Below are 16,028 nucleotides of genomic sequence, written 5' to 3'. Positions count from 1 at the left end.
CCGTCCCCACCCAAACCAGAACTCCTTGTTGAGTGGACTCCTCCCCAGGCCCTTATCCTCTCCAAGTACCCACTGAGGCTGCGGGAGATGGCATTGGGTGGGGGTTAAGAGGGGGCCCTGGCTCTCTCCTTCACTGGCTGGAGCCTCAGTGTCCCCATCTTGGAATGGGGAATATAAATTGGAATCCCAAGCAGAACTAAGGATGAAGGGGTCTGGAGGCCTGCCCAGCCATTCTCCCTCCCCACCCCTCCTCCCCTGTCATCCACAGCTGCCTAGGCTTCCCCATGAACTGAGCAGCCCCGGAGAGCCTGGGCAGTGCTGGTCTGAGCCAGATGACCCAGACAGAGGTCTGGGTGTTCTCTCTGCCCCACAGCCTCAGCGGGGACAGCTCAGCCCACACCTGCCCCACAGCTGTTCTGAAACCCCCGCGGAACCTGCACCAAGATCCAGGGGCCCATGGAATCTGGACCCACAGGCGGGGAATCCCACACAGCGTGGCATTGGCCAGGGGACCCACTTCTGCAGCCTGTCACCACAGTGGTGACACATATCCATCACACGCCTGTGGGTCACCTCAGGGCACCCTCGAGGGAAGTCAGAAGGAGGCCCCGGGGTTCGGCCCCTGGCAGTGGGGACCCAGCTGTGTGACCCCTGGTGAGTTACCACACTTCTCTGAGCTGCTGTAAATGGAGGCTGCCTGGAGAGCAGAGGGCCTGGCTTGGCCCCGACGTCTGATGATGACAGTGGCTGGTGGCCGTGAACACCCCCTAGACTTGGCCAGACTCGGTGGGAGTGCTTGGTACCTGACCTCACCAGCCCCTGCAAGACCATAAAGTTGGGCAGGACTTGCCTCCCTGCAGCGCTGGCGAGCCCCCTGCCCGAGGTCACACAGGCCCACCCTCTCCATGGCCACATGTCCAGCCCAGCCTGAGACCAGCAAGCGCACCAGCGTGACCAGCAGCCATGTGAGAGGCCCGTGTCCTTGCCCAAACAGGAGGCCAGTGTCCTCTGGGCTGGGGCTTGATGTGGCCACAGCAATGCAAGGTGCATGTGGCTGGTCCCTGTGTAGCCCGTCTAGCCCAGGGGGGCCCTGTCCCAGGGACCCGCTATGTTGTGTACCTTGTGATGAAAAAAGAAAGTAGCCAGGGGAGACCATCCCTGTATTCATGGGCAGAGGCTGATGTCCCAGCAGGCTGGTCCGGGCCGGGGAGGAAAAGGACTAGAGATGGAGACAGGAGCTCTGGGCCAGAGCCATGTGGACGGCCACGTGACTGGGGGCCTAGCTTGTTGGTTTCCTATCACAAGCAAACACCCAGCAGAAGCCATCCACCCTGAAGCGGTGACGTTAGCAAGCCCCTGTCATTGGCCACCCTCGAACTGGGATGTTTGAGGTGAGGGCAGTGAGCGCAGCGCGGCCACGTTGAGTGCAGTGGCCACCCTGGAACCCTGGAGGCTACGTGCGGGCCGAAGGGCACCGAGCCCCACCTCCCAAGGCCCACCTGCTGCTGCTGCCTCTGAATGTCTGACCGCCAGCAAGTGTTCAACACCCAGCCCCAAGTAGCGGACATTCTCCAAGGACAGCAAATAGCTGCTGGTGAGCTGGCTCAGTGGGTCCCCTTCCCCTAGCCCTCACGGACCACAGACCTGCTCCGGGTATGCATCGGCCTGTCTTGCCTGTTGAGCCTACACTGCAATCCAGGGGCCTATGGACCTCAGATCCACAGGCAGAGATTCCTACCCAGTGTGGCATCTGGCCAGGGGACCCTCTTCCCATGAAGGCAGAGCCGGCATGGCCCCGGCCATGGGCCCACCAGAGTCTGGCCTGCCACACTACCCAGGAGCAGCCTCCGGAGGCACACCAGCCTGGGGCACTCACCTTCGAGGCTGACGCTGCCCTGCAGACATGGATGACAGGGCAGAGTCCTTTCCATGGCGCCATGTCTCCAACAAGAAGACCACAGGCCTTCAGGACCAGGGAAGGAGCAGGAGGGGCCCCACCTGGCACCCTCCCAAGCATCCTCAGGGGAATCTGCTTTCCAAACTCTGGGCTCTGCAGGGCTCAAGCTTCTCGTCTCTGAGGGACACCTGCTCACTGGGGACACAGCTGTGGATGGCTCCCAGGCACTTTGAACTCCTGAGCTCCAGCAGACGAGGAGCCACCTTTCTGTCGGGGTAAGTGGCCCTGATCAGCAGGAGAAGGTGGGGCTGCTGTTTGCAGGAGAGGAGGGGTGGGAGGGGGTGGGTGTGAGACTCAGGGCCCTCTTGGGCGCCATGGCACCCCCTGGCCCGATCATTTCTGTGCATGGACAAGTGCGGCCACCCCAGCCTGAGAAGGTCCAGTGGCCAGGGCTCAGAGAGGGAGCGTGAGCCTCCAGGACCTGCAGTGGCCACAGCCGAGGTGGGAGAGTGCAGGAGGGAGGGGATGCGTGCCAGGAGGGGCCCCAGCTCAGCTGCCCCTGTCCCCTGACCCCTGATCCTTCACAGGCCTCACCCCAACACATCTCTCCACCTCCCGTGCTGTCTCGGCATCTGCTTCCTGGAGGACCCACGTTGACACAGCCCAGGTTCCAATTTTGAAAGGGTGGTCAGGGAGTTTCCACTGAGGAGACACACGAGCAAAGGGAGAAGAGAGGGAGGTGGATATTGGAGGAAGCAGAGTTCCAGGAAGGGGAACAGCAGGAGTGAAGGGCAAGTGGTGGAGCACGTTCGTGTTCCAGGGACACCGAGGAGGCTCGTGCGGCTGGAGCTCAGGCGGGGGCATGGGGAGTGCGTTCCAAGGGCAGGTCTTGTAGCCCCTCGAGCTGCTGCAAGGATACTGATGTTTTCTCGGACGGGTGCTCCAGGAGGGCCTGGGGGACGCTTTTACAGGATCCCCTGACTGCATTGGAGAGTGATCTCTAGGTAGATGAGGGCAGAGAGACCAAAGGGGAGGCATTGCAAGACTCCAGGTGGGAGGCGATGGTGACAGTGGGGGTCAGGCAGACCTGGGCAGATTCTGACATGAGCTGGCATGTGAGATGTGAGAGGGCAGAGGAGATGAGGGGCCCAGCCCAACTCCATAATTTGGTCTCAAACGCCTCAAAGGAGGTGCTGACAATGAACCAGAGGGAGCAGGTTTGAGGGACACAGAGGTGCCCTGTTTGAGGGCACCAAGGCTGAATTGCCAACAGGATGTTCAAGAGATGAGACTGGTCAAATGGGCAGTCAGGGGCTGGGATGAGAGGAACTCTGGGCTGGTGGCCATGCTGGTGTCACAGCAGCGGACAGCAGGATGCTGTCCCATCACCCTGTGCCATCAGGGGAGCAGCTCTGCTGCCAGCTTCTCTGGTGCCCAGAAAAGACCCTTCTGTTTGGAGCTGATGGTGCGCCCAGGTGCTGTCCCCGCAGTGCTCTGTCTCTGCTGCATGGGGACGCAGCTGCTGGTGAGTAATATGGGGGTGAGGCACGGGGCCGCCAGGGCCAGTGCAGGACAATTGTCCTGCTAGTTACAGCCAAGGCACCTGTGGGGGTCTGGGGCCAGCACTGTGCCGCCTCTTCCAAGGAACCCATATTTGCTTTCTCTCTTTCTGCAGGAGCTCATTTGAATATGGGAATGTAAATTTTTCTTTTTTTGTTCCATGTCTTTTTTTCCCCCGTGACATTCTGAGCCAGCTCCGGGTGCATCCTGACGAGCTCACGGCCTGGGTGTGACAAGAATGGCGTCTGAGGCCGCCGACTTGGAATAAAAAGTTGAGTCTGGTTTACCTGCCTTTGCAGACCAGGCAGAATTGGGCCCAAGACTTGGGTGGTAGGAAGGAGAGAGGGGACAGGAGAGGCAGACACTAGTTGCTGTAGTTTGGTTGAAAGTGAGAAAGCCCAACTCCAAAGGGCCTAAGGACAAGGAGCAGGTGCTGTTTCCTACACCCACGAAGTCCAGGGGCAGTGAGTTTCAGGCACAGCTGCATCCGGGCTCAAGTACAGCTGCTCCCTCCATTTCGTCTTATCCTGTGTGCACTTCATCCTCAGGCAGGGAGTATCTCCCTGAGGTCTCTCCCTGCAGCTCCAAGTGACTCCCCTGTCCCCTCCTCCATCCCCAGGCAGGAGAGGAGGCTGCCTTTCAGCCAACAGAACCCCAGGATCAGCCGCTTTGGCCTGGCATTGGCCTGGCTCGGGCATTCGTGATGCCTGAGCTCACAACGGTGGAGTCAAACCCTGGCTGAGGATGCACAAGAAGCCAAGGGGGAGTAGTGGTGGCCATCCCTGAAGCTGCTTTGAGGTCCCCGCGAGGAACCCCTGCTTAATCCCCCCACAATGCCTCAGGGGTCCAAGCGCCATCCTGCTGGGACAGTGGGCCTGGGCACAGAGAGCCTGGCCATGGTTGGGGTGGCAGGGAAAGTGCGACTGCAGAGGTGACCTTCTCTCGGGGCATCTGTGTCTCTTGCTGCCTGGCTGCTGTGAGAAGTGAGGCTGAGAGGGCAGGGAGAGGGGCAGTGACGGGTGATGGCAGTTTGGCAGATCTCAAGGGGCCCAGGCAGGATGGCTGTGGAGCCACCCGTGGTCCATCCGTAGGAAGGAAGCCTGCAGCCCGCTGGGGGTCTGCTCCCTGCTCACCCAGGGCTGATACAGCAGCTTAAGGGACAGGGTCGCGGGCTGGGCGTAGGGGCTCATGCCTGTAATCCCAACACTTCAAGAGGCCAAGGCACGAGGATTGCTTGAGACCAGGAGCCCAAGACCAGCCTGGGCAACATAGACAGACCCCGTCTCTACAAAAAATAAAGAAAGAGGCAGGGTCACACCCACACCACAGGCCAGGACAGCGACCCCCAGAAAACCAAGCTCCAATCACACCTCAGCTCCTCCTGCTGAGACCGGGGGCCTGCTGAGCCCTGGGGCCTGGGTCCGAGGGCAGAGGCTGGGGCAGGGAGTGTGCAGAACTGAATGCAGCCTGACCCAGCGCTCTTCCCTCCTAAGGATGGCACCTGGTGGAGACATCAAGCACGAGAGAAGGAGTGATCCTAGGAAGGCTCCCTGGAGGAGGTGGTGCCTGGAGGCGGTCTTGAGAATCCAGGTCTGATCCGAGGGTCAACAGCCCGGTGAGTGCAGAGGCTGCTGGAGAAACTGGAGGAATAAGGGAGCTCCTGCCTCCCCGGAAAGTCCCTCCGTGTGAACCAGACTGTTGCTGGCGCGCAGTGTGCACCTCCCAGGGCTGGCTGAGAAGTATTCGCTGAATGAATGGAACAGATTGCATCTGTGCAACCTCCCTCCGTGGGCTAAGAATGAAGACGTGATAGAGAAAACAGAAAAGAAGACAGAAAGCAGAACGGCCTTCACTGTGCTTTTCCAGAACCCTCTGAAAGGCCGAGAGGGCTCCAGGGCAGCTGGGACCCGGCCCCAAACCCAAGCCCAGCTGTGGGGGACCCAGCCCCAGCCCAGGAGCCCTCACCCCATCCCTAAGAGCATTTGGTGGGGCCTCCTGTGGCTATGATCCAACAGAGCAGCACTGTCTGGTGGGGGCCTCCGAGCCAAACCCAGGCCATGATCTCCCATCCCTGCCGGTGCCTGGGGGTGAATCAGGCCCTGGACCGTGGTAAGCATCAAACCAGGGGGCCGCTGGGCCAGGCCAGAGGTAGGGACAGGCCCCGGGGGAGGGGGACGTCTGGACCCTCAAGCTGGTTGGCATCCAGCTCCTCCTGCTTCCCATGCCAGGGTGCCCTGAGACCCTGCTGGTGTCTGCCCCGAACACCTTGCCCACTCCCTCAGCCTAGGTCCGGGCAGTGGGGAACAGGCTTGGTGACCCTGGTCCATCCTGCAGACCCCCAGCCAGGGCGCAAAGCTAGGCAGGCCAGCCAGGTGCCACGTGCTCCCGGCTGCTCCACAAAGGGGCCGGTGGGGCCCTCCCCTCCAGCAGCTGAGGTCAGCACAGGCAGGGGCCTGGTGGATCTAGTGGAGGGCGACAGACAAGAACGTGGAACGTGTGGCCAGCACACCTGCGCTCCCCGCCCAGGGCTGCTGGAGGGCTGGCCCCGTCTCTGTCCGCCCACTGCCTCCCGCCTGGGTGGGGTAGTCTGTCTGGGGAGGGAGCAAGGATGGCCACGGAGCGGGCACACTGGAGGCCCAGCGTGAGTACTGTGCAGGCCCGTCTCCATCTGGCTGCTGCCTGGATCCATTCTCGGGGTAAGGCTGAGAGGCCAGCCTTACCCTGGAACCTGAAGCCTGGTGGGGAGGTGGCCCCTCCTCCTCCCTCGGCCCCCGCCTCCTGCACCTCCATGCCCCTCCCCAGACACACGCCCCTCAGGCTCCGCCCCACCTGGCACCTTCCCCTATGGGTGCCTCCTCCCAGAAGCCTTCAGGGTTATTCCAGGTCTTCCCACTGCCTGTGCTGTTGTTCCCAGAGCTGCTGACCGTGGTCCCAGGTAGCGTATGCCCTCACCCCTGGGGGCAAACACGGCTACCTGACCCCTCCTGGAGCCTTGGCCCTCTTCCCCTGCAGAAGGTCGGGAAGAGACGCCAGGTGGAGGGGCTGAGCGGTGCAGGTGGGCTCAGGGAGCCTCGTCCTGGAGGAGGAGTCTGGGCCCTACGAGGACGAGGACAGAGATGGGGACAGGGACGGGGACGACCCTCTCTGTCGACTCCCTGGAGTTCCCCAGATCCAGGGCAGCTCCTGGGGAACTGGAGCCTGCTGGAAAAACTAACCCAGCTTTGATCAGTGCTGGGGCTGGGATCCAGTGAATGTGGCCGCCCCCGTGTCCTGGGGGAGGAAGGATGGGGGCTCCCAAGCAGCAGGCAAAGAATGCATGCGTGTGCGTGCGTGCGTCTATGTCTGCGCCTGTCAATGTACACGTCTGTGTGCATCCGGGTATGTCTGTGCGAGTCTCTCTGGGCTGTGTGTGCACGTGCGTCTGTGGGTCTGTGGGTGGGTCTGAGGGTGTTTGGTGCGAGCTGTGACAGAGGTGTAGGGAGGAAACTGACACTGTCCCCTTCCGCCCTGCAAGGGATAGGTCAGGGTGGGAGAAACAGTCCCTCCCTCCACAAAGCCCTGAGCCAGGGCAGGGGGCGAGAATTGCTCTAGAGGCAGACCCCCCTCCCCTGGGTCTGGGCATGAATCACTGTCACTTGCTGCCCACACGCCTTTCCATACACACTCACACACACTCAACACTCACCCACACACAACACCCACACACACATACTCACACTCATCTCACACACACTCACACACTCAACACACACACTCACACACACTCATCCCACACACACACACTCAACACTCACCCACACTCACACGCACACTCAACACTCACCCCACACACTGCACAACACACACTCACACTCATCCCACACACACACTCATCCCACACACTCACACTCACACACACACTTCCCCCTCAATTCCACACACCCACACTCACACTCAAACATGTACACACTTCCCGTTCCACACACACTCACACACACTCTTCTCCAATTCCACACACACACACAGTCACAAACACATACACACTTCTCCCCATTCCACACACACACTCTCACACACTTCTCAATTCCACACACACATACACACTTCCCCCATTCCACACTCACACGCTCACACTTAAACACGTACACACTTCTCCCCATTCCACACACACACTCACACATACACACTTCCCCCATTCCACACACACTCACAAACACATACACACTTCCCCCATTCCACACACACACTCACTCTCACACACTTCTCAATTCCACACACATACACACTTCCCCATTCCACACTCACACGCTCACACTCAGACACGTACACACTTCTCCCCATTCCACACACACACTCACAAACACATACACACTTCCCCCATTCCACACACACTCTCACACACTTTCTCAATTCCACACACTCTTATGCTCACACAGTCATACACACAAACTTCCATACTCACACTCTCAACACACCCATACACACACACTCCCAATTCCACACACTCTTCCACTCACACATTCACACTCACTTCCATACACACACTCCAATTCCACACACACATTTCCACTCACACTAACACTTTCACACTCACACTCTCACTCTTACACACACTTCCCCAATTCCACACTCTTCCTTTCACACACAGTCACATTCCACACACAGTCCCACAATGCCACACACACTACACACTCACATTCACACTCTCACACACACACTCTGCCACACACACTTCCACTCACACACACAACCAGAAAACAAGGGAACAGGTTGTCCCGCCTGGGCTGTCCCTGGGGGAGCAGGGGAGAGTGCCTGGGACCAAAGGGCTTTGCAGGGCCTCATGTAGCTTTCCTTGGAACCCACCAAAGTGGCATGGGTGCATCCCGGCTGCAGCTGGGAACCCGGGGTCCTGGGCCCGACCAAGGGCATGAGCAAGGGGCAGCGCTGGGCCTTGATGGAGGATGATGGAGGCACAGCTCCTAGACCCAGGTCAGAGGCTGTCTTTGCAGGACACGGTGGGGCCATCTGGGCTCTCCCCACGGCCCTGGGGGAATGACGGTCCACATCCCCGGAGTGCTTGTTACCCTGGTGCATCCCCCTGCCCCCTCCCCTACACTGGCCAACCTCGCCTGGATCTGCCTCTTCCTGGCGTCCCATCATCTTCTCACTTTTTCTGGAGTTGCTTAGCTGATCCAAGCAGAGATGGGAGTGCCCAAGGGATGCACGGTGAGGTCACTGGGCGACTCCTCCGTCCCCTGGGCTCTGTGTCACACCTGTGCAGCACTGGATGAGCCAGTGGTGGAAAGACCCTGGTGGAAACATCTGGGGCTCCTTGGTGTGCATCTTGAGTGCCCACCTGTGTGCTCTTCTGAAGGGTGACCCCAGCTCGGAATGCCCTGATGAGGAGAGGAGGGAGTCAGAGACCTGTTGGGACATGTGGTCGTCCTCTCCCTGTGTGGCGAGGTGGGCAGATGGCTCAGGACACTTCATTTACCAGGATGGAAACCTTGCCTGCATCTGAGAGTACACTGTTGGTGCTATCTCCTTCAGGCATGGCTGGATCCAGGAGCCCGACGGCTACCATCAGAACTGGTGTCCCCACCCTGGGCTCAGCCTGCTGTCCTCTCAGGCAGCCCTTACCCTTAGCATGGCACCTCCAGGCTGACATCCCAGCTCAGACCTGGGGTCCATGAAGGGCCCAAGTACGAGCTGACTGATTATGGCTAGGCAATGAGTGATGCCCAGGTCCCAGTCACATGCTCTATTTGGGGCAAGAGATGGGCTCGGCCTAGTACCAGCCTACACAGGTAGTTCCCAAAGGAGGATTCAGGGCTGTTCCTAGGAGATGTGGTGGATGCTGGGCAGAGCCCCGGCAATGCCCGCACACCCTCCAAACGACTTTCCCTTGCTCTGCCTCCTCTGAGCCTCACCAAGCCCCCAGGAAGTCGGGGCTCAGAGTGCCTCTGTGGCCTACTTAGGATCTCCATCAGCACCCAGGATCTCCATCAGCAGCTGGGATCTCCATCAGCACCTAGGATCTCCATCAGCAGCTAGGATCTCCATCAGCACCTAGGATCTCCATCAGCAGCTAGGATCTCCATCAGCACCTAGGATCTCCATCAGCAGCTAGGATCTCCATCAGCAGCTAGGATCTCCATCAGCAAAGGCTGGGTCTAGACCCCCATGGGCTCCAGGTTCCACCCAAACTCCCAGCCATCTGCCCAGACTGACCCACACCCGCCTCCTGCAGATGCCCTGGGCATTACTGAACCCCTATTTCCTGAAGCCAGCCAGTGGGTGGGAGCACCAGCCAGCATGGTCCTCCTTGGCCCCAGGGATCTCCCAGCCATGAGGCGTGGGACTCCTGGGCAGACTGCCTTCCCCCAGCTTGTGCAGGCTGGCACCAGGCACAGGAGCCCAGCACAGGGCCTCTTATCAGCCCCTCCATCTCTTCTCCAGAACAGGCCCAGCCTGCTTGCCCGGCCTGTCACCATGCCTGGCAGGGATGGCGTCACCCAGCCGGCTGTATGCAACTGCTGAAACCCCGTGGCCCCTGCTTCCAGTGCCGCACCCTCCTCGCCCAGGATGGCTGCAGGATTTACCAGGCCCTCTGCACAGTGAAAATGTGAGCTCCTTGCCCCAAGATGATGAAGAATTTCAAGACGGCAATGGTAGGGTGGTAAATTAACCTCAGGTGCCATGTGACAGCACAGGTTGGGTGCTGTGAGCCATGCATGAAGCTCCTGGTGGGTACAGCTCTGCCTCATGGGTCACCCCTCTCTACCGTGGCCATGAGGACTGGGCTGGGTATGCAGTGCCCTGCTGTGACCCCTGACACACAGACCCCTAGCCATCTCCTCCACCCCCTCCCTGACCTCCTCTCCCAGGGATGCAACTGGGGGAGCACACCCATCCCCAGAAGAACCCCAAGTCTCTGGCTGGCTGTCTCTTACCCAACCCCCACCCCCAGCTCCAGCCGAGGGGCAAGCGTGCTGCTGGGCTGCTCCCGAGGAGAAACCCACGGCGCCACCCTCAGGCCCCCGGTGGCTCCTCAACCTGGGCCCCATCTCTGCCCCCCATCTTGGCTCCCCAGGCATAAACTTTGCCCCTCCCACCCCCGTGCCTGGCAGATCCCCTGGCACTGAGGCCCAGCCAGTGGCTCCAGCCAACGCACTTGGCTCCCGCAGCAAGTTAAATCTAACCCAGCCCAGCTGTCTCTCCTCCGGCTCCCACCTGCCCCTCCCGTTCCCTGCAGGGATGTGCCCACACCCCGCCCACCCTACACGGGCCCTCAGGAAGGGTGCAGAGGTCCCCCAGGGTCCCCCACTTTCCCACACTAGGAAAGCCCTTTGCCTAGCAGCCTCTGGGGTGGGTGCCCTGCTTCCGGAGCTACCCCAGCACCCGGGTGGCGCGGGGGGGGGGGCAGCAGAATGCAGCAGGTTTTCAACAGGTATTTCAAGAAGGAGCAGGAACCCGCTTCCCATCAGTCAGGGTGCAGCCAGGAAGAGGGAAACTCCAGGGCCAACACTGAAGTGGCCGCTGCAGCACCATGCTGGGGCACGGAGTCAGGGCACAGCCCTTGTGCCACAGGCATGCCAGGGAATGTGTGCCAGGTGCTTTGTCTCGCACCTGGGGCTGTCAGTTCTTCTGAGGCAGGGCACTCATGGGTCACTTCTGGAGATGTCCACATTTCTGGGCCTGGGACGGTCTAGGCTTGGCTGTGGGACCATCTGTAATCTGCTCCCTGTAGCCCCATGTTTTGTTTAGGCTGGCAGTGCACTCAGCTAAAATGCCGTTATCCTACCAAAAGTGGCATAGGATGGAGTTCTGGCCAGTGAGATGTGAGCAGAAGTGCTGGGTGTGTCTTCAGGGACAGATCCTCAAAGGGAGCTGACTCATCTAGGGGGCAGCACTTTTGTTCTTCCTCTTTTCCTTCCTCTTTTCTGGTCAGCTATGCTTGTGATGGCTGGAACATCAGCAGCTATTTTGGGCCATGAGGTGACACTGAGGCTGGAAGCCAGCACTAGGAGAGTGATACAGTAAGGTAGGAGCTGTGTCCCTGAGGATGCCACTAGGAGAGGATAGTGTAAGATAGGAGCTGTGTCCCTGAGGATGCACAGTACCCTGCCAGCTGGACAGCGCAGGCTTGTGTCACCCGAGAGAAAAGTACGTTTCCACTCTGTCGAAGCCTCTGTTATTCTGAGCTTTCTCAGGAACGCAGCTCTAACCAGTCCTAAAGGGCAGGCAGCCATGTTGGCCCAAATGCTTCCCCCAGCAAGGCAGGAAGCCACTCCAGTGTCCTGCAAGAAACTTCATAGAAAAAAGGCTTCCATCCCCATATGTTGGGGGTCTGCCTCAGGCCCTTCCGGGCCCTGGAGCCTCCATGTGCACCTGAGTGGGAAGGGCTCTGGGAAGGCTAAGGTTGGGGAGGGCACCTGTTGACTTTGTTTAGATAGTGTTCTCAAACCTACTTGACTGAGGAACCCCTTCCTCCAGAAACAAGGAATTACAGCCGGAAAGGCCTCTGGGAAGGCCACCTTCTCTGCCCTTCACTGCGGGGTGGGGCGTGTCCCTGAGCTGCTGTGCTCAAAGGAGCTGGGCCTGGCCCTGGGCATGCAGCAAGCACTCCAGGAGAGGCTGTGGCTGCTGCCAGGTCGGTGAACGGGAAATTGGGGGGCCTTTCTCCCCTCTCCCCAGCTCCTCATTCCAACTGCTCTGGAGCTGTGGCCTGAGCCCCACCCTGGCCCTCTGCTCAGAAGGGCCTGTTCCCAGGCAGGTCTCAGTGCCCAGGAGTGGAGAGGGGGGCTGTGGAGACAGGTGGGGTCACCCTAAGAAGAGTGGGTTTGCAAAGCTGCAGCAGCAAGGAAGCTGTGGGGTAAAAAGTTTATAAGAGGAACACTATTTTTTCTTTTGGCAGAATTTAATGGGTGCAGATTGTTCAGGTCCCAAAGACATGGGAAAAAAAAAAAAAAGAGAGAAAGAAAAAGCCCTTTGCTGCTGCTATTGATAACTTGTCTCGCTTCACGTGGTGGGTTCAAAACTAAAAATACTCTCCTCCCAACAGTAGAGAAGCCAGGGCTGTCACGTTGCAGAGGAGACTGGAGAGCTGCGGTGGGGAGGGGTCAGCTGCGGCCACGTGAGGGCCAGGGCCAGGCCTCAGTGGCCAGGCCCCTCTCTGGCTGCCCAGGCTGCGTCCACACAGAAGATTCCATGGCTTTCCATAAAAGAGAGTGGGAGAATGTCCTCTCTAAAGGCCTGGGGAGTGCCTGGGGAGAGGAGACAGCCTCAGCCGGGGCTCACCAGCCAGCAGCTGCCAGCCAGGCCAGCAATGCCAAGGCACCCGGCGTTCCTGGAAGCCAAGCCCTGTTTGATCTAATGGGGCAGCTGTGGGTGCAGACCCAGATAAAGAGATAAACCCAGACCCAGAAACCTGGAGGAGGAGGTAAGAGTGGAGAGGGGGAAAGGGCGGTGGGTCGTGGGTGGGACTGGTGCTGCCAGGCCCTGGGCAAGCTGCTTCTGCTCTCTAAGCCTCAGTTTCCCCATCCAAAAGGTGGGAGCAACAACCTCTCTTCCGCCTCCTTCACAGTGAGAGGAAAGGAAGCGGAATGACATAGATGTGGCTGGGACTGCTGGACCCCGCATGCCAGCCCTGGGAGGTATGTGGGTCATGAAATCCACCCACTGGTGACCTGCCCCATGGTGAGGGAGGGAGAGAGCTTCTCCCCTCCTTGGCTAAGAGGACAGAGGGAGGATCCTAGAAATTCTGTCAGGAAGCAGAAATTTAGTCTGAGAGCAGTGCAGGTGGGAGCAGACACCCCCCAAATCACCTGCAGGGTGAGCACTTCTCAGGCTCTACAGAGCATGTGTGGCACACAGCCGCCAGCCCACCTGGTGCGGGGGTCCAGCAGCCACAGCCATGGGAACTCCTGGGCCAGTTGTTCATGTGCCGATCCTGGTCCAGGAGCCTGGGTGGGGCTCTGCCTTTCGGACAAGCTCCCGGGCCAGGCCTGGTCCACCAGACCTCCCTATGCCTGGAGAGCCTCCTCGTTGTGCCTGGAGCTGTGCTGGGCCCTTCCTCATTGCAGGGCCGGGGGAGTCACTTAACCTGTCTGGGGCTCAGTCTTCTCATCTGTAAAGTGGGAATGATGGCACCTGGTACCCACTTGATTGGCTGTTGCAAATATGAAATCAGATGGGCCTGTAAATCACAGGGCACTCGGCCGCCATCATCATCATCATCATCAACATCATATCCTCATCATCGTCTTCATCATCATGGCCCCAGCTCATCCATCTTTGTTGCCTTCTCCACCCCCATCTTCCATCCTTGGAGAACTGCGCCTCTTGAATTGGCCTCGTGACCTAGTAAAGATTATGACAAAGACACCTAAGCTGGTCTCAAGGCACCCTCCTTACTACCCACCCACCGAGGGAGGATTCTCGCCTAGTCCCAGCAACTGGCCCCGGGGGAGGAAGTACCCTTCCCAGTCCTGGCACGTCTCCAGCAGCGCTGGCTGACGGCAGACTACCCTTGGAGCTCAGTTACTGCATCTGTGAAGAGGAGTGAAACCCCTGTTCCAGCCCAGGGGCCATCTGAGATCACACCCCCAACCCCAAGGCCAGGGTGGATCTCCCTGCTTGGCCCTGGGGTGGTCCCTGGGCAGATGAGAGGGTCCTTCTGCCTGAGCCTCTGAGGCTGCTGCCCTCACTGCAGAGCTCGTGGTCAAGGGGTGGGCGGGCAGGCTGGATCCCCTCAAGGGCACAGGGGTTAGAGTCTTAGAGACTTAGCGTGAGGGACATGCAGAATGGTGGGTTTCTGGGACCCTGAGCTGGCCCTGGCAAGGCCCACAGGGGAAGCTGTGGAGCGCGGTCATCTCCGTGGCAACTGGCCCCATCGTCCTTGTCCTGGCTTGGGGGCCGCATGCCTTCCCTTCCCTTTCACCGGCTGGAGTCGCTTTCTTCAGAGGTAACCATGGCAACCCCTTTGTTTCTGAGGCCTGCCCACCCTCCTCCCCGTTCTCTCTTCAGGAGAGGCTCAGCCAGCTCCTTCCTAGTCCCGGCACGTCTCTAGTGGCGCTGACTGACAGTGGCCCACCAGTGAGTGGGGCCAGCCCCTGGGGTGGGGGAGAACGGCCCTGCTGGGCCCAGAGATGTGGCCTGGGCCCCACCCCTGCCACAGAGGCCACGTTCATTGGCTCACTCATGCCCTGAAATTGATAGAGAGTACCCACGTCTGCCACGGGGCCATAGATGGGGCAAAGGCCTGTCCCTGCCTCCATGGCCCTGCTAGGGGCAGCCTGGAAGTGGGGAGACAAGGCCTGAGGAGCGGGTGCAGAGGCCCAACGGGGGCTGGCTCTGCTGCAGGACGCGCTGCGGGGTCACGGGTCACCCGCCAGGGCTCTCAAGACCACAGGAAGCCCAGGACTCTTGGCTCTACCTCAAACGGGCTGAAGCAGAAACGAGCATGTGGTTCACGTAACTGAAAAGTCAAGGAAAGGACTTGCTGAGGTGCAGCAGGGTCCACGTGACCCGGCCGTGGTTGCTCCGGCTTTCCTCTGGGCTGGCTTCATTCTCGTGCAGCCCTGTTCTCGGGTGATGAGATGTGGAAGACTGGCCCCTTCCCTCTCTCACCTAACCCAGCTCTGGAGAGGTCTGTGGGCAGATGGGAGAGTCATTTGACTTCAGCCTCCCCTCTGGTCTGAACTCTGACCCTACAGCAAAAGTCCCAGGACTGAGCCTCTTTGGCTAGAACTGGGTCACAGGCTGACCCCTAAACCAACTGCTGTGACTACCTAGCCAGCCTGGTTCATGCCACTCCACTCACCTCAAACCAGACCCATGACTTAAATGAGATGATGACAGGGGATCCCTGGTTTGCAAATGACTCTGAGTGCTCACAGACTCAGAGAGTTTAATTAATTTGTCCAAATCCACACAGCTGGTAAAGAATGCAAGCTCCAGGTCTGATTCCAGAACTTCTGGGCTTAACCATGGAGCCACTGTAGGTCAGTGGGAGTCCAAAGGGTTTTAAGTATGGTAGTGAAACCGTCAGGGATGCAGTTGGAGGGGTAAATTGGTGCTGGATTTTGGTTGGCGGTGAAAGGCATGCAAAGGAGGTGGACGATATTCAGGATTTAGTAGGACAGTGGGAGCAGCTACGCCCCAGCCATCGCACGGTCCCCAGCATTTGTGGGAAAAAGCCCCCAGGGCTTTGGGTAGCCGAGGGGTGGGCCTCGCAGGCCTGCACCGCCGCCAGGACGCAGTGCACCTGAGGGCTGAGCGCCCACGCCCCGGGCCACCTGACTCACTGTTTGTCAACTCTGCTCTCTGCAGCCACGCCCTTTCCTCCTTCCCTACCTCCCCTTTTGCCTCAGGGGCGGCATAACCCCGCCTCTCTCCTGCTTTGACTGGCTGTCCTTGCCGTCACTCCGCTGCGTGGGCGGGGCTCTGAGGGGGCACAGGTAGAGGCCCCTTCGCGAAGGGATTAGCATAGTCCCGCCCCCCGCGCGAGCCTCGGGCCGGGTGCTGATTGGGCGGGCAGCGGCCGACGCGGCGGCGCCGGGCGCAGCGAGTGGCGGGCGCGGGCTGTCAG

General features: G+C 59.6%; 1 protein-coding gene across 1 annotated transcript; it reads left to right on the top strand.

The window, feature by feature from the left end:
• Window positions 1-10,325: 10,325 nt before the first annotated feature.
• Window positions 10,326-10,967, top strand: LOC116461396 (putative uncharacterized protein FLJ44790). The gene is given in 3 exon segments (XM_032143095.1): window positions 10,326-10,530; window positions 10,533-10,849; window positions 10,851-10,967. Coding segments are annotated over 3 exon segments (639 nt in total).
• Window positions 10,968-16,028: the final 5,061 nt, after the last annotated feature.

This window comes from Hylobates moloch, unplaced genomic scaffold, assembly GCF_009828535.3.
Source record: "Hylobates moloch isolate HMO894 unplaced genomic scaffold, HMol_V3 SCAFFOLD_21, whole genome shotgun sequence".
In the NCBI taxonomy this organism is placed as follows: domain Eukaryota; kingdom Metazoa; phylum Chordata; class Mammalia; order Primates; family Hylobatidae; genus Hylobates; species Hylobates moloch.
The sequence above is the reverse complement of the archived record's forward strand: the minus strand, read 5'-3'. Positions and strand labels throughout refer to the sequence as shown.